This window comes from Crocuta crocuta, unplaced genomic scaffold (genome assembly GCF_008692635.1).
Source record: "Crocuta crocuta isolate KB4526 unplaced genomic scaffold, BGI_CrCroc_1.0 scaffold50, whole genome shotgun sequence".
In the NCBI taxonomy this organism is placed as follows: domain Eukaryota; kingdom Metazoa; phylum Chordata; class Mammalia; order Carnivora; family Hyaenidae; genus Crocuta; species Crocuta crocuta.
Window position 1 is genome coordinate 3,043,328 of NW_027527428.1, and position 17,527 is coordinate 3,060,854.

The window sequence follows — 17,527 nt, forward strand, 5'->3', positions numbered from 1 at the left end:
CCCTGGTGCCCCTTTCTCTGCTGCCAACAGCGGCCGGGCCATTCACCCACAGCCAGAGCGGCAGAGTGGCATCCAGGGGACCTGAATTTCCCCAAAGGGCTCTCCCAGGTCCTAGGGTCCTGCCGCTGTGCGAGGTCACCAGATCCTGATTTTGGGTCTCGGAGAGGGTGGTCGGGCACGATGCGTAAATTGAGGTGAGGAAAGCCAAGTTTGGTGGTGACCAGGGAGTCGCTTTCTACAGGCTCCTTTTCTGTAGTGGCCCCGCTGTCATAACTGCTAAAGCTGAAGGTGGCAGTGGCCGGCGGTGGGCCCGGCCTCCCCTGGAAGGACCTACCGCAGCTGCCAAGGTAGGTGGGGCTGTTGGCCCCAGCAGGTGCTTCCTCGGTCCTGAGCCTTGGACCCAGCGTGTGACACTCACCGCCTCTTTCACCAGCCTGCTTCCTGAACCTTCAAGCTGTCCCTGCCTGGACGCCTGTCCGCATTTGCATCTATATGAAACCGTGAAGCAGAAATGCTGAAATGTAAGCAGCCTGTTTGGGACTAGGGTGGGGGCTTTGTGGAGAGTTGTGGCCGGGATAGAGCTTGGGCTCTGCTGGGGGGTGGGGGGTGCCCAGAGAGCGGAGTACTGTATTTAAAATACATCTCTGAGGGCGTCTGGGTGGCTCAGTTGGTTAAGCATCCGACTTATGCTCAGGGCATGATCTCACGGTTCGTGGGTTCAAACCCCGTGTAGGGAGGGCTCTGTGCTGACAGCTCAGAGCCTGGAGCCTGTTTCAGATTCTGTGTCTCCTTCTGTCTCTGTCCCTTCCTTGCTCCTGCTGCCTCTGTCTCTCAAAAGTAAATAAAACATTAAAAAATAAAAAATAAAAAAATGAGGTGCATCTCTGGTACTCATGATGAGCCCAGAGTAATGTATAGAACTATTGAATCATTATGCTGTACACCTGAAACTAATTTAACACTGTTATTTACACTTCAGTTTTTTAAAAAATGCAGCTCTGGGGGCACCTGGGTGGCTCAGTCAACTGAGCCTCAAACTCTTGATTTCCACTCAGGTTTTGATTCCAGGGTCATGGGATGGAGCCTCCATGCTCAGCACGGAGGCTGCATAACATTGTCTCTCTCCCTCTGCCCCCTCCCCCGTTTGCCTGCTCTCTCTCTAAAATATAATTTAAAAAAATGTTTTTGTAATAAAAATTTTCAAATGCAGCTCTGAAAACTTCTAGAAATAAACATAGGGGTAAATCTTTGTGACCTTGGCTTAGGCGGAGGCTTTTTTGATATGATACCAAAAGCACAAGAAATAAAAGGAAAATAGATTAAGTTGTACTTCATTAAAATAAAATATCTTGTGCATCAAAGGACACAGGACACAATCAAGCAAGTAAAAAGACAACCCATAGAATGAGAAAAATATTTGCAAATCCTATATTTCAAGGCCTTGTATCAAGAATACATAAAGAACTCTTACAACTCAAAAAAGACAAATACCTTTAAAATAGGCAAAACACTTGAACTGACATTCCCCCCCCAAGATTGCAAATGGCCAATAAGCACAAGAAAAGGTGCTCGACATCATTAGCATTAAGGAAATGCAAAGCAAAAGCAACAATAGGTACCATTTCACCCCCATTACTATGGCTAAAATGAAAGACAATAGCAAATGTTGCTGAGGATATGGGGAAATCAGAACTCTCAGTCTCTGATGGGAATGTAAAACAGTTAAGCTTTTCCACCAAATGCCCTGGAAGAGTTAACATGTGACCCAGGAATGTCACTCCTAAATATGTATGCAAGAGAGTTGAAAATGTAGGTCCAGGAGGGCCTGGGTGGCTCGGTCAGTTGAGCTTCTGGACTTCGGTTCAGGTCATGATCTCTTGGTTCGTGGGTTCCAGCCCCGCATTGGGCTCAAGGCTTTCAGCGTAGAGCCCGCTTCAGATCCTTTACCCCTCCCCCCATCTCTTTCAAAAATAAATAAACATTTAAAAAAAACAACATAGGTCCACACAAAACTTCTACATTAATATTCATGGTAACACTATTCACATTAGCCAAAAGGTGGTAACAACATTAGCCAAAAGGTGTTGTTACCTGGCTGGCTCAGTTGGAGAAGCATGTGATTCTTGATCTCGGGGTCATGAGTGCAAGCCTCACATTGGGTGTAGAGATTATTAAAATAAATAAACTTAAAAAAAAAAGTTAACCCAAAAGGATAAATGGACAAAGGGAACATGGCACGTCCATAACAATTTTAGTATATGTGCTGCCGAAGCGAGCACACGTCCATAACAATTTTATTCAGGCATAATAAAAAGAGTGAAGGGCTGATGCATGGTATGAAACTACGTGGTTGAGCCTTGAACACATGGTAAATGAAGGACACTTGTCCCAGAAGACCGCAAATTGTATGATTCAATATACCCAACGTGGGGGCGCCTGGGTGGCTTAGTCGGTTAAGCATCCGACTTTCGCTTGGGTCATGATCTCGCGGTTCGTGGGTTCGAGCCCCGCGTCGGGCTCTGTGCTGACTGCCAGCTCAGAGCCTGGAGCCTGTTTCAGAGTCTGTGACTCCCTCTCTCTCTGACTCTCCCCCTGCTCATGCTGTCTCTCTCTCTCTCTCTCTCCTAGAAATAAATAAAACATTTAAAAATATATATATACCCAACTTGTTCAGAATAGGTAAATCTGCAGGGACAGAACAGGAGATTCACCGTTGCTTAGGGCTGAGGGAAACGGAGGGGATAGAGAGTGATAACCAAGGATATTGAGTTCTCTTTGTGGCGAGGAAAGTGTTCTAAAATTGCCCGGGGTCATGGTTGCTCATATCTTCAAATATCCTAAAACCACTGAATTTTATACTTTGAATTGGTGAATTATATGATATGTGTAATATATCTCACTAAAGCTGGGTTTAAGTTTATTTTTTTAATGTTTATTTTTGAGAGAGAGAGAGAGAGAGAGAGGCAGAGCCTGAGCAGGGGAGGAGCAGAGAGAGGGAAACACAGAATCCAAAGCAGGTTCCAGGCTCTGAGCTGTCAGCAAAGAGCCCGTCGCAGGGCTCGAACTAATGAACTGTGAGATCGTGACCTGAGTTGAAGTCAGACGCTTAACCCACTGAGCCACCCAGGCACCCCTAAGTTTATTTATTTAAGTAACTCTACACCCAACATGGAGCTCAAACTCAGGATCCTGAGATCAAGAGTCGAGTGTTCTGACTGAGCCAGCCAGGCACCCCTCACTAAAAGCTATTTAAAAAAAAAACAAAAAACCTTGAGGGGCACCCAGGTGGCTCAGTCAATTGAGCGTGTCTTTATTTAGGCTCAGGTCGTGATCCCAGGGTCATAGGATTGAGCCCATGTTGGGCATAAAGATTATTTAAATAAATAATTAAATAATTGCTTAAATAAAGAAGTACGCTCCATGCGTGGAGCCTGCTGAAGTTTCTGTCTCTCCCCTGCTCATGCTCGCTCGCTCTCCAAAAAAAAAAAAAAAAAACCTTGGGAAATAAAAGGATCCCAAATTCCAACTGAGGGCCAGCTCCCTTTGAGCACTCCTCAGTAAAGCATTTTTTAGTGCAGGCAAAACAAAACACAAGACAATGAGTGGCCTTTGGGGCTGGTTGAAATGGGATTAAACCCATAAACCATGCCTCTCAACACCGCACCACTCTCAGAGTGTGGGACGAGGCAGCCCCTTCTCTGTGATGCTCTACCCACCTGAGCCTCAGTTTCTCATCTGTACAATGGGGCTAGCGATTCCTCCCAATAAACTGTTATAAAAGGAACTGACTGAGATCATCTTCATAAAGTGCCCAGCCTAGCACCTGGCCCTTGTAAGCACAGGATAAATATTTGCTGTTATTATCAGTCAGCCATTAATTCAGCACACATCGGTCTACTCTCCCTTGTGCAATTGGCCAGATAAAACAGGCTCTCATGCTCTGGGTGGGAGGCAGACACAATCCGGCCCCCTCTGGCTAAGTGCTCTGTCGGAGGAGAAAAGAGCTTTCTAAATAAGGAGAGAGAGGAGAGATTCCAGTGCCTGCCAGGTCTACACCCTTGTTTTTATTTCCATTGTTTCATTTTGATTGAAAACACATCCATTTGCCCTATATTCGTCCTTCGTATTGTTTCAATTGTTCTTCGAGAACCTGGATTTGATCTAAGGGCAAGCGCTCCTGTTTGTTCCCTGAGGAACTCTGAAATATTGATTTTATTTAGAAGATGTGTTTTTGAATCTCATCTAGCAGGTTACACTGAAATTTGTTCCGGAGAAGTCTGCGTCTGACCTTTGACCCTCCCTCCCACTTTCCTGGCCAGATGTCACAGGATTGTGGGGATGGGGGGAGGGGCACTCTAATGGTCTGTCCTCTGCTCTACTGGCCGAAACTCTCACTAGTATCAGCACAGCCAGAGCCAGCTGTCACATGGGACTGAGGTATCATGACAGAATTGCCAGCGATACCCACTGCAGTGATGGAAATACCTCAGTGCCAGCCAGATACCCAGTGGCTGCGGCAGGCGTAGAAGCTGCTGACACACACATTTGTCCAGGCCATAGTGACACCTGGCTCCTGACTGAAGACAGGCACTCTAGAGGCGGCTCTTCCCTACCAGAGTCTGTGTCTATCCCCGGGCTCTTTGCCTTTGGGTCCTTCCTGCTAGACTTGGTTTTTCAGGGAGCCTGGGTGGCTCTGTCGGTTGAGCTTCCGACTTCAGCTCAGGTCACGATCTCACGGTTTGTGGGTTCGAGCCCCGCATCGGGCTCTGTGCTGACAGCTCAGAGCCTAGAGCCTGATTCGAATTCTCTCTCTCTCTCTCTCTGCCCCTTCCCATGCTCATGCTCTGTGTGTGTGTGTCTCTCTCTCAAAAACAAACTTTAAAAAATATACATTTATTTATTTTTGAAAGACAGAGAAAGAACACAAGCCAACCAGGGGCAGAGAGAGGGAGACACAAAATCTGAAGCAGGCTCCAGGCTCTGAGCTATCAGCACAGAGCCCGATGCAGGGCTCGAACCCACAAACCGTGAGATTATGACCTGAGCCAAAGTCAGACGCTCAACCGACCGAGCCACCCAGGTGCCCCCAAAGTTAATGTTTAAAAAAGAAAATTAGACTTGGTTTTTCTTCAGGCAATTGAGGTCTCCAGCTCGCGCAGCTCTGACTTCTCTGCAGTCACAGCCAGGACCCTGATGGGATTTGGGTCCACCCCTCATGCTAATATCTACAGATCCCTTCTCTGAAAATGTTTGCTCTCAGCAGATGGCCACCCTCTCACTCATTCTGGGAGTTTCTCTTTGTGGTTGTTCCCAGATGGCTAACCTATCTTTTGATTTGGACCCCCTTTGCCCTGCTGTAATATTAATGAGAGGAGCTTCTGTAATATTGATAATACTAATATCGAGCTTGTGGTAAGCCCTGATATCAGGGCTGTACTCAGCCCACAGGGCAGCACTGGTTGTTTACTACCGTCTGTGTTCGGATTGGTCAGTGCCCTTTACTTCTGTTGTCATATATTTTTAGTCACCAGGCTTTGCACAGATTATGTCATTAAATCTTTCAAGCCTATTAGATAACTGTTTTTATTCCCGTTTTACAGCTAGGGAGGCGCAGATGGGCTCGGGAACTCATCCAAATGGGAGAGCTGGGCCTTGAACCTATCTGACCCTGAGCCTGTATTCTCAGTCACCACCCTGTCCCCACCAGCATCCTGACCTGCCATAGCTTCTGCTAACTGGAGTGTGACGACAACACAAAGCTCAGATGCTAATAAGGGACGGAGGGGTGGCTGCTCTCCTAGACCACGGGAGCCCCAGTTTCTACATGGAACACTCCCAGTTTGGAAGCCAGGCCAGTAACCAAAGCTCTCAGGACTTGGGCTGATTCTTTGTCACCCATGCCAGCAGCAGATCCAGCCAGCTGTGCTGTGGGGCCGCCAAGGCCATCCCAGCTGGTCAGCTCACACGTCTGGAGCTTCTGCTGTGTGCCAGGCACAACTCCAAATGCAAGCAAGTCTCAGGCCTTTCCTTCAGAGCACCAGGAGCTTCGTGTCCCTCCCTGGCCTCAGATGCTCCTGCTAAGAGGGGCCAGCTCTACGCCTTATCTTTATTTGGCACCGCCTCCATGTCCCTGAAATTCCTGCCCTCTAGGCTGATGGCCATCGTGCCAAGGGCCAGGGAGAAATCCAGAGTCACAAGATGCAGGGGACGGTTTAAGGCACCAGGCGTCTCTCTCTCTTTTATTTTTTTAATTTTTCTAATGTTTTATTTATTTCTGAGAGAGAGAGACAGCGTGAGCAGGGGAGGGTCAGAGAGAGAGGGAGACAGAAAATCTGAAGCAGGCTCCAGGCTCTGAGCTAGCTGTCAGCAGAGCCCCATGCAGGGCTCGAACCCATGAACCGTGAGATCATAACCTGAGCCAAACTCGGACGCTTAACCAAGTGAGCCACACAGGTTCCCCTCTTATAATTTTAATTTTTTTTTTTAATTTTTAAGTTGGAGACAGAGAGAGCACAAGCGGAGAAGGGTCAGAGAGAAAGAGAGACAGAATCCCAAGCAGGCTCTGCACTATCAGTGTAGGGGGCTTGAACTCCTGAACAGTTGAGATCATGGCCTGAGCCAGGATAGAGAATCTGATGCTTGGGGCGCTTGGGTGGCTCAGCTGGTTATGCGTCCAACTTCGGCTCCGGTCATGATCTCACGGTTCGTGGGTTCGGAGCCCTGCGTCGGGCTCTGTGCTAAGACCTCAGAGCCTGGAGCCTGCTTCCAATTCTGTCTCTCTTCCTCTCTCTGCCCTTCCCCCACTCATGCTGTTTCTCTCTGTCTCAAAAATAAACAAAAAGAGGGGCGCCTGGGTGGCTTAGTCGGCTAAGCGTCCGACTTTCGCTTAGGTCATGATCTCGCGGTTCGTGGGTTCGAGCCCCGCGTCGGGCTCTGTGCTGCCAGCTCAGAGCCTGGAGCCTGTTTCGGTCTGTGACTCCCTCTCTCTCTGACCCTCCCCTGCTCATGCTGTCTCTCTCTCTCCTAGAAATAAAAAATAAATAAATAAATAAAAAATAAACAAAAAATAAAAAGAATCTGATGCTTAACCGACTGTGCCACCCAGGTGCCTTTTTTATTTTTTTAATGTTTATTTTTGAGAGGGAGCAAAAGGGTGAGTGGGGGAGGGGCAGAGAGAGAGAGAGAGAGAGGGAGGTAGAGAGGGAAACAGGATCCAAGGCTGTCCGCATAGAGCCTGGAACGGGCCTTGAACTCACAAACTGTGAGATCATGACCTGAGCCGAAGACCACTGCTTAATGAACTGAGCCATCCAGACGCCCCACAGCCATCCCTTCTAGCACCTGGCACTGGGCACTGCCCACCCTCCATTCCACTGTCTATATTCCTGAACTAGGGTTGGCAGCAGCTGCTGGAGACAACCAGTCCCTGGCACCCTTCCTTTCCAAGTCATGTGCGGCCTTACAGCCCCTCCAAGGGGCCACAGCCTCCCCAAAGCCCCCTCCCCTTGCTTCCCTGGTAGTGAGAGTGACTGCAGAACTCTTGAGCTTCCTCCGTGGAGGTGGAGGAGGGTCCTCTGCTGGAGGCAGAAAGCTACGTGCTGCTCCTGGGTGTGCCTGACCCACAGGCCTGGCCCCTGCCAGACAGCGGCCATGATGCTCAGGCAGGGGGCACATCCCGCACAAGTCCCAGGATTCTGCTGGTTACGATGGTGGTATCCGGGTGGGATCCCTCACTGCCAGGGGCAATGAACAGAGCCACCCAGAGCAGGCAGCCCGGCGGGGCGGACACCAGGCTCCGGCTCCACCTCGTAGCACAGCCCTCTTCTGTATACACTCTGAGCTGTCCCCGCTGCATCCACCTCCATCTACAACCTCACTCATTCGCCACATGTGCTGACCAAGGGGTCAGGGAGCCAGAAGGCCAGCCATCTGGCCCAAGGGGGCATTTTTTAGCCTTCTCCCTGGGGGTGCTGGCGGGACTTGGGTCAGCAGCCTGGGCAGGGGCCTGGCCCGCCCTTCCTTCCCCTGGCCTTGGCCTCAGGAAGGCAGCTAGGCCAGCTGTTTGCGCTCAAGTTGCTGACCAAAATCACGCCCAGCCAGCCAGCCAGCCACGAGGATGTCCGCAGGGGGCAGGTGGGACCACCATTGGGCTGAGGGGGGGAAGAGGCCGTGGGGCCCAGGCACGGCCCAGCCAGCTCCGCTGTGTTCTTCTAACAGTGTCTGGGGTCAGGCTGAGGGAAGCAGCCTGTGATCGCCACAGTGAGGGGACGATGAAGTGCTCCCAACCCGACCCAAGGGACAGGGAGGCAGGGGTGGGGACCAGAGGCTCAGGGTGGGGGCTCAAGGTTCTCATGCCCAGGGGACCACAGCACCTCCAGTGAGACGACAGCTGCAGATGGGTGTGGTGAAAACCACACCTCACCCTTCCCCGTGGCGTTGCGGGGGGGGGGGGGGGGGGGGNTGCAATCTGGCCTCCTCTGCTGTTGCTCCCAAGCACAGGCTGGGCCCGTCCTGTGCGAACTGGAGGGAGCGCCTGAGTTTCTTGCTGACCCATTGGCAGACCGGACTGTCTACCGTCTGCTACTTTACCTGAAAGTGATCCAGAAGGGGGCCTGCTTTCCACCCGCTGCACAGGCCCCAGCCCCAATGCCCAACACCGGGCAAGAGGCTGTGCTTGCAAGGAGCCAGCCAGGGGCAGCCCCAGGGGAGAAAGCAGAGGAATGACTGAGGAAAAGAACTGAGTGGAAAAGAGTAAATTTCCAGCCCAGCCAGTCAGCTCAGAGCTGGTTTCCCTACACTCTGAGCCTCCCTGGCTGGGGAAGGCCTGGCAAGGGGTATGGGGTGGCCATTGCTGGCCTCTCCCAGATCTGTTCTTCTGGCTGAATGAGGTGTGATGAAGACCCAGTTAGCTATTCGTAGAAGGGCAATGTCCGTAAATAAGCCGGGTTTGGGGGTGCCTGGGTGGCACAGTGACTTGAACATCCATCCAGCTTGATTTTGGCTCAGGTCACGATCTCACAGTCGAGGGTGGGAGTTCGTTGGCTAACAGTACAGAGCCTGGTTGAGATTCCCTCTCCTCCTCTCTGTCCCTCAGCCACTTGCACACTCTCAAAAAGCAAATGAAGAAACCATAAGCCAGGTTTGAAGTGCTTGCCTGTTTTCCTACCACCTTAAATTTTGCCAATAGGATGTAATTTCTAGGTGTTGTCTAAATCATCTGGTTTTACACTACCGGATTAGGGATGAAGCAGGGATTATGCCAGACTCAGAAACACAAGCCCACAGGTCCACAGTTCCTATTAGCCTAGCAGGGGAAAAGGGGGAGAGAGAGAAGCGGGCACAGAAAGAGCAACGGCAGCTACCTCACCAGGGTAGACCTGGCTTTGGCCAGACTAAGGGCTTCAGGACAAGGGCAATAAATAGCTCGGTTCAAAATCTCCTGATAGCCAGACTGGCCCGTCCTAATCAAGAAATGCACCAATACACAGGCTCAACAGGCATAAATTGGCAGTCTTGAGCAAATTGTGACACCTTTCAAAACAGAGGTCTGCCTGTCCTTTCTCAAGGTACTCCCCTCCACCCCCAGGTAAGTCAGGAGGCAACTTTCCAGGCATTTACCCACAAAAAGTTCCATTTGTGAAATAGGTTTTGTCAATTCAAATGAAGACCATTAACAAGATGAGATAGTCTCAACTTCAAAAAAAACTTTTATTTTTGTCTCATCCATCAAGGGCACAGGATACCTCCATCAGCTCCAGCTTTTGCTTTTCTCCTTACAGATTCTTTTCCATTATCTAAACCCAGGGTTATCCTGTGTGGGCAGCTTCCTAGAACCAAAAGATATTTTTGCCTTCTGGGTTAAGTAGGCTCATGCAGTGTGGAAGCACAAGCTGCACTATTTAAAGCAGCAGATTCCAAGCCGCCCAATAAAACCCACAAACCTCTACATGAGGATGTAAGAAAGTTGTACTGGGGGAGAAGGTTCAAGTTACACCCCACTTGGATTATCACGACTGGTAAACAAACGGACCGCACCAGGGTGAGGTCTAGTACTCAGACGCCCCACAGCACAGCCCCACATCCAAGATTGCAGTGTCCTTCAGAAACACTAGGAGATGATGAGAATTGGGAAGTCACTGTTCCAGAACCCTTATTGGACTCCACTTTTCCACCTTCAGGGTCTCAGAAGACTCCTTAAGCTGCTAAGAATCGAGCCTATATATCCTACCTTGCCTCTCTTCCTAAAGCCCCTTGAATTTGAAATGAACCCAAACTTAAAAAAGCTACTTTATCAGGGCACAACTATCTTTCTATAGCTACTAGTCAAATACACAAAATGCTGGTCTCATGACCAGTGACTCTTGTGCCCATGGTCTTGCGGACTAGATCTAGATACTAATAGGCATACAGTGGACCATCCATTGGTCAATTAAACTAGCTTCATACTGAAAAAGTGGCTTAGACCAAGGTGTACTTGTGCTAAAATAACCTCTATAAAGAAGTTCTAATTATTTCTGCATACAATCGGTTCCTTTCTCTACCAAGCAAAACAAGATACAAACCAAGCTCAAACTTCAGGATACAAAGAACCTAGATTATGGATATATTTCTTTGTATATTCAATGTAGGTTTTTGACACTTAGTTGAGTAAACAAGTTTATTTGTAAATTTAGTCAACATACATAATTGACCTAAAGACTTCAATAGAAGGTTAATTTTTAAAACCACTTAGAAGGCCGTCTCTAGAAAGTGATTTTCCCAGGACCATGTATCAGATGTAACCTAACCGACACCACCTTAACTAGCAGAGGTTCAAGAAGCTGGAGTTGTGTGCCCCTCTCCCACACCAAGTTTACTCTAAGGGTTATTATAATACAAACTCCACGAGGAAAAGAACTTCAGCATGGTTTCCTCTTCGTAGAGAGAAACTCAACCTAGTTATGAGACCAACCACAACACAAAGAAAAGCTGCACTAACTAGTATAGATTAGTAACAGATGATGCTGGTGTGAATAACTTGTATTATATTCTAGAGCCCTTATAAATAAACCCCCCCCCCTTAGTGTTTGCATTAATCAGCTAGAGGGTTAGTTAACATGTGGTAGAATGAGGACTTATGCAAGGTATAATTTGCAAAGCAGTTTACTCTCATGAAAACAAGTGCAGTCTAGTCAGGAGAAAACCAACTGGACTTTAAATTACACACACCTTAATGACAAGACTCCCCACCACATGTGAATGTAAAACATTTAATTTAAAAATGTTGACACTACAATATATAAAATAGCTATTATAAATGCACATAGTGTATTCTATAGCTGCCAGTTTTTACTTTTTTTTTTTTTAAGGAAACTGTAAGTTACACTGTGGTTAAGACTTGTATCTTCACCCTTGAAAAAGCCCACATTCTATCACAGTGATGTATGGTCAGACTTAACAGCCCCAATTGTTAAACACTTGGATCAAGTCATAACCAGTTTTATTGCAAAAGGACCCTGTACACATTTATCAATTCTAGTACCTTAATAGCTACCCAACAAGTCATTAACATACAGAAACATGCATCATGAGAAGCAAGAAATATCACCCATCCCTTCTGCATATTAGCAACTTGTCACTCCTGAGCAACAGTGCTCACATCACTGAGGTCTGTGAACAGTCACTTTTCGCATTCATCCTGAGTGAAAGATGGAATGACTTAAGTACAAATGCAACATATTATAAACAGTTTCTTACAAAAAAAGTCACAAATTAAACCAAAGTATTTTACAGAATTTACTACAAAACACCATAAAAACGGCCTTCACTTAAGCTCTCTCCCCCCGTATCCGGCGAGCCAACTGGATGTCTTTGGGCATGATGGTGACTCTCTTAGCGTGGATGGCACACAGATTAGTATCTTCAAATAAACCCACCAGGTACGCTTCACTGGCCTCCTGTGGAGGACAAGAGCCACACCATTAAACTCTCTCCGAGGACGAGAGGCCACGAAGCCCTCCGACCCTGCTCCAGCCGCGCTCGGCTTACCTGCAGCGCGCCAATGGCGGCACTCTGAAACCTCAGATCGGTTTTGAAATCCTGGGCGATCTCCCTCACCAGCCGCTGGAAAGGTAGCTTCCGGATCAGCAGCTCAGTCGATTTCTGGTAACGACGGATCTCTCGAAGGGCAACGGTCCCGGGCCTGCAGCGGGCAGGAGAGTGTCAGTGGACCCCCGGGAACCGACAGCGCTCCCGCTCGGGGCCGCGCGCGCCCCCGGTCATTGTTTTCCTTGCGCCTCGCCTACCTGTAGCGATGAGGTTTTTTCACCCCGCCGGTAGAGGGAGCGCTTTTCCTGGCGGCTTTAGTGGCCAGCTGCTTGCGGGGCGCTTTCCCACCCGTAGATTTACGAGCAGTCTGCTTGGTTCGGGCCATTTTCTTTTACCTAAAGAAGACACCCGTGACTCCGGGCCGCGGCGCTAGCCTCCCGGGGGCGGAGGGCGGGACGGGCTCGGCGCCCCCTGCCCTCCCGCCTCTGCGCCGCGGCAGATGGCCCGGGGCCGCCACTGCCGCCTCCTCCCCCTCCCCTAATGACTCAGGCTGCGAGGAGCGGCGGCGGCCTCCCCCGGGAGGGGGAGCGCGGGGAGGAGTCACTTCCCCTCCTCGACGGGCGGAGGCCCCGCTTGCCCGGAACCCGGCATCGGGACCTCTGAATCACCACCGGGAAAGAGGCGGAGACGCGGTTCCAGAACGAAGCCCCAAGGGAAAACCTCCCGGCCCCACACCCGACACCAGCGGCCCGGGTGGCCCGCACCGGCCAGCGCTCCGCTCCCAACGGCTGCCGCCCGCGGCATCAACGGCCGACGGGGCCTCGGACGACAAGTAAATCCGCCAACACTTACCCAGGAACGAAGTCTTAGGCCGCTTCTTCGATCGCCGCGCCGCTCCTGCTGCCCAATGAAGAGCCGCAGTCGCCGAGCAAAGAAAAGAGGACCCTCCAACGAACCACCAAACCGCTCTGTGCTCCAAACCCCCCCTTGGCCTCCGTTCTTATACCCACGCTTCACGCTGCGTCTCTGCGTCATAGGGACCTCATTTGCATACACCAACGACTTTTTCTATTGGCGGGAGCTTTCGCCGACGCGCTGACATCCCCGACACAAAGGCCGTGCTTCGGACCCGCTCCCGGATTGGTGGGTACTTAGGCCTCTGATTGGCTGTTAAAGTGGCCTGATGATTGGATGAATGCAAAGAGGAATGGACGAATCAGAGGTTAGCACGAAGCGGCCCTTCTGATTGGATAAAATGAAGCTATGTTTGGATCCTTCCCTTGGTTCCAAAGCTCTACAATAGAAAGTCAATGCAAATGAATTGCATTGGTCTCTATCAGGACTTAAGGGGACGGATGGGCAGGAGCCTAACCACAGCTGCATCTCGCGAATAAAATGTAGAAGTTACTTTAAGGAAGTTTTTGTAAATATTTTCCATAGTAAAATAAAATGTGTTCCCTGTAATTATTTACTTTCACATTTTGATAGTTATGTACATAGTGTAAAAGAGAATTAGAATTCAGCAAATCGTATCACCAAGTATTTTAGACATCACACATATACATTTTAATCAAAAGGCAGTAGTTTTGTTGGGTGGTGTAGGTAGCAGTAAATAGTAGATACAAAGAAAAAAATGTCAGTAAGTGATTTTATACTTACTGTTCTGTATGTTCTCAGACCACAAATTACATTATATTGTAATTTCAAAATGCTTAAGTGAGAAGCAACCTACTAAGCAACATATTTTTGAATTATGTAATTCAACTGAATGAAATGACTACAGCCAGAATGGGAATAGTCCTAGGACAGCATTTGCACGTCCATAAAAAATAAAGAAAACTAAATTAAATATGTGCGTTTAATGGTATATTCTTGTAGATAGATAACTTCTAAGAAACATGACAAATGTATAAAAATGGTAATCTCTCTTTGCCTAAATAAATGTCTTTGATGTTTTGTAATATTCAGTTCTCTTGAAGACACAGGTATATAAAATATCAAAGCAGGCTTAAGGTTAAGAGCAGCCAAACAAACTCAGAAAATTAAAATACAGCTTTGGGCATTTTACTGCATAGTTCCTACTCTGGCTTCACAGAATTTTTTTTCCCACTGAATATTTTATTTATGTATTTTCAAAGATTTTATTTTTAAGTAATCTCTACACCCAACGTGAGGCTCAAATTCACTCTCCCTGGGATCAAGACAAAAGTCAGATGTTCCACAGACTGAGCCAGGTAGGCGCCCCTGAATATTTTTAAATTATCAAAATAAAAAGTACAAAAAACAAGTATGTATAGATTTTAACTCAGATAATTATTGTACATAAAGACAAATACCTCAAAAATTTACTTGTGACATCGAAGGTCTGCTCTCAGTGTCAACAGTGAGGGGGAAAATGCACAATTTGAAAAATCAGCTATGGCAAAAATGTCTTTGACCCAACCTCTGGTATCAAATTCCTCTCATTTCAGCCCTCTCAATCAATCTTAACAGGTACAATTTGTATTTAATTATCACATACCTAAACTTTTATGTGATAATTTAGTCAAGTTTAATTTCGGCATTCTGCCCAAAATTTACAGTAGGGGAAAAATAGAGCTTTCTGTTTCATTCACGTGATGCTGAGAAACCAAGATGGAGGCTCTTGCCCTGTCCTCAGAACCTGTGTAAAGCCAAGAATCAAGCCACTGGGTAGAGCCCACTTAGAAAGCTGTCAAATGTTCTGAGATGTAACCAAAAAAACACCCTGCGGGGGTTAACTTTTTTTGACTGCCCAAAAGTACTGGAGAAGAAATGGGCTCCCAAGTTAACAATCCTTTTGTGTTCCAAAGATTTTCTAAAAGATCCAGAATCCTGACAGACACTCCAGTTTTGTTTTTGTTTTTGCAGTTTTGTTCATTACTAGAGGGGAACTAAAATTGCTCCAGGAGAGGCTGGGTTAGATTTACATTCATCCATTTAAAGGATGATTGGTGGAAATAGTTTGTCTTTCTTACTCCCAGCAGTCATGCAAATTTCTCTTTTTCCTAAATTGGTGAGGGGGAGGGAAGGCGACACAGGAAATGAAGAAGAACGGAAAATGTTTATACAATCAAAACAGTGTAGAAGTGATGCAGCATGTAGGCTACTTAGTTCTTGTTCTGCCATGGGCTTGCTGAGTGACTCTGCGCAAATTCTCTAAGTTTCGGTTTCCTCTTTTGTAAATTAAGCAGTTTGGATGAGATCATCCCCCAATTTTACCAGTACACACTCATTCTGAAGCTTATGGTATACGCTTACTGAAAGCCTCGTACTGTGGAGCTGTATTTCTTCATTCAAACCACACTCGGGAATTTTGGGAATAACATACAAACCAAGTTCTTGGATTTAATAACAGGGTTAAATCAATACACTACAACTTTTATTTGTCCTTTTGAAATTTTTCTTCACACGCCCCTAGTGGTTAATTGATTTGGCCTGTTTGGGAAATACCAGTTTCTCAACTTTGTAGGCTTCTGATGTGAGGTTATTTGGAACTAAATAAAGTATTTGTCATTCTTGGGCATTAACAATTTTCCGTTCACCCCGCCCTCCCTCACTCCCAACGTTACTGGGAATGCTTTCCTTTAAAGTGACAATCAGGGGCGCCTGGGTGGCTTAGTCGGTTGAGCGTCCGACTTTCGCTTAGGTCATGATCTCGCGGTTCGTGGGTTCGAGCCCCGCGTCGGGCTCTGTGCCGACTGCCAGCTCAGAGCCTGGAGGCTGTTTCAGTCTGTGACTCCCTCTCTCTCTGACCCTCCCCTGCTCACGCTCTCTCTCTCTCCTAGAAATAAATAAAACATTAAAAAAAAAAAGTGACAATCATTAGTTAACAAAATCCTATCTATCTAATCGTATATAAATCGGCCATTAAAAACAATGGATTTAAATAGACTCAATATGGAAAACAAAGTTAATATTGATAGAGAGAGAGAGAGAGAGAGAGAGAGAGAGAGAGATCGCACACGAGCTGGGGAGGGGCAGAGACAGGAGGGAGAACAGAATCCGAAGCAGGCTCCAGGCTCTGAGCTGTCAGCACAGAGCTCGACAATGCAGGGCTGGAACTCAGGAGCTGAGAGATTATGACCTGAGCTGAAGTCGGATGCTTAACCGACTGAGCCACTCAGGTGCCCCTGGAAAACAAAGTTAAATGACAAGTGTCCACATATCCATGAAGAACTTTGTAAAGCTCCCAGAACGCCTAGGTCAGAGGAATTGGCTTATCTTCCGAAATCTAACATTGTGAACTTAGCCGGACTAGCGGGAAACAGGGACGAAAAACACAGCCTGCCGACCCGAGCACAAAACCGTAGTGGATTATTAATTGCAGCACCCTCTACGCAAACCCAAGTTCTGCCTCTGGACACCGTGACGCTTCTCAACACCCCTACAACTTGCCAGTGTAACAGACTATTCTAGATGGAGATTAAATTCGTCTTTGGCTCCTCATGTACTGGAAACAAGTTGGTCAGGCCAGGTGTCGAGTTGACAAGGGACCCATGTCGCGGAACTGCAGGTTTCAGGGCGGGGGAAAAAGTTTACGGAGCGCGTCTGCAAAGACGCGGGAATATGGTGTCGTGTAGCTCTACTTTAACAAAGATTTCTCAGGCTGACTTCTAATAGGCAGACTTTCCTTCATGCCTCCCCAGCTGGCCTGGCCTCAGGAATGAGGATGTTGGGGGAGTACTATAGGTGCCTGCAGCACAAAGGCCCAGAGCTAAAAACGGACAAGTTCTTTAAAGCACTGCTGCGACTGGCATCAGAACTGAGACCAAGCCCTACTAAATCCGGTGGCGAGTAGTTCCTACACTGTGGGCGATGAAATTATACTTGGACTGTTTTACAGAAGTCGGTAGGGCCTCTCTAGCTCTGAGCTCCTTCTCCTTCAGGGGCTCCAATTTCAAGGAAATCTCGCCTGCGAACCTGGAAACGCACTGGTAAAAAGGAGAAACGGGACGGGACTGCAATCCCCACAAGTCGTGGCGGGCCCTCAGCATCCGGGACACCGTCTGCAAAGATCCCTGGGTATTGTGGTCCATTCCTTTGGCAGCAACCCTCTGCCGACGGTAAAATTCCAGCCAAACCGAGGACCACAACTCCCAGCAACCCTTGCTGCCGTGCGGGGGGTCTTCACGTTCTCGTGGCGCGGCGCAGGCGCACTAGGTCCTCGGCGCGGACCGCGCAGACTGAATAATAAAAGGGGAGCGGCGAAGAGGCAGGAAGACAGGACCATGTCGAAGGGCCCCGGGCCCGGCGGCTCCGCAGCTTCCTCGGCGCCCCCGGCCGCTACCGCTCAGGTGCTGCAGGCACAGCCCGAGAAACCGCAGCACTACACGTACGTAGAGCCCCCCCCGCCGCGCGCGCACGCCTGACGTCAGCGGCCAGCGTGAGTCACGCGCGCAGGGAGAGCGCGAGGCGGCCTCTCCCTCCCCCCTTCCTCCTCCGGCCCGGCCCAGACCGGTTCCAACCTGCTGGGGCCGGT

General features: G+C 48.5%; 2 protein-coding genes across 4 annotated transcripts in view; one reads left to right on the forward strand and one right to left on the reverse strand.

Annotated features, from left to right (window-relative positions):
• Window positions 1-10,643: 10,643 nt before the first annotated feature.
• H3-3B (H3.3 histone B) lies at window positions 10,644-13,017 on the reverse strand. The gene is made up of 4 exons (XM_077754586.1): window positions 12,880-13,017; window positions 12,285-12,422; window positions 12,028-12,181; window positions 10,644-11,936 (listed from the first exon to the last, which is right to left on the reverse strand). The coding sequence occupies exons 2-4, from the start codon at window positions 12,410-12,412 to the stop codon at window positions 11,808-11,810; spliced, it is 411 nt and encodes a 136-aa protein (XP_077610712.1). The 5' UTR covers window positions 12,413-12,422; window positions 12,880-13,017; the 3' UTR covers window positions 10,644-11,807.
• A 4,213-nt stretch (window positions 13,018-17,230) lies between these two features.
• Window positions 17,231-17,527, forward strand: part of UNK (unk zinc finger) — a 33,882-nt gene continuing 33,585 nt past the window's right edge. For 2 of the 3 annotated variants that reach the window (XM_077754594.1, XM_077754614.1), the window contains exon 1: window positions 17,232-17,380. In XM_077754594.1, the coding sequence (XP_077610720.1) occupies window positions 17,277-17,380 (104 nt within the window). In that variant the 5' untranslated portion in view covers window positions 17,232-17,276. Of the gene's footprint in view, window positions 17,381-17,527 lie in introns of all 3 variants that reach the window. The other variant, XM_077754600.1, reaches the window with a different exon arrangement.

What these genes read in the sequence shown, in the direction of transcription:
- H3-3B (XM_077754586.1), bottom strand. Translation starts at nt 12,412, where the DNA reads ATGGCCCGAACCAAGCAGACTGCTCGTAAATCTACGGGTGGGAAAGCG. An exon ending in AAAAAACCTCATCGCTACAG is followed by an intron (nt 12,182 to 12,284) that starts GTAGGCGAGGCG and finishes TGCCCGCTGCAG; the next exon opens with GCCCGGGACCGTTGCCCTTC. An exon ending in CCGCCATTGGCGCGCTGCAG is followed by an intron (nt 11,937 to 12,027) that starts GTAAGCCGAGCG and finishes TGTCCTCCACAG; the next exon opens with GAGGCCAGTGAAGCGTACCT.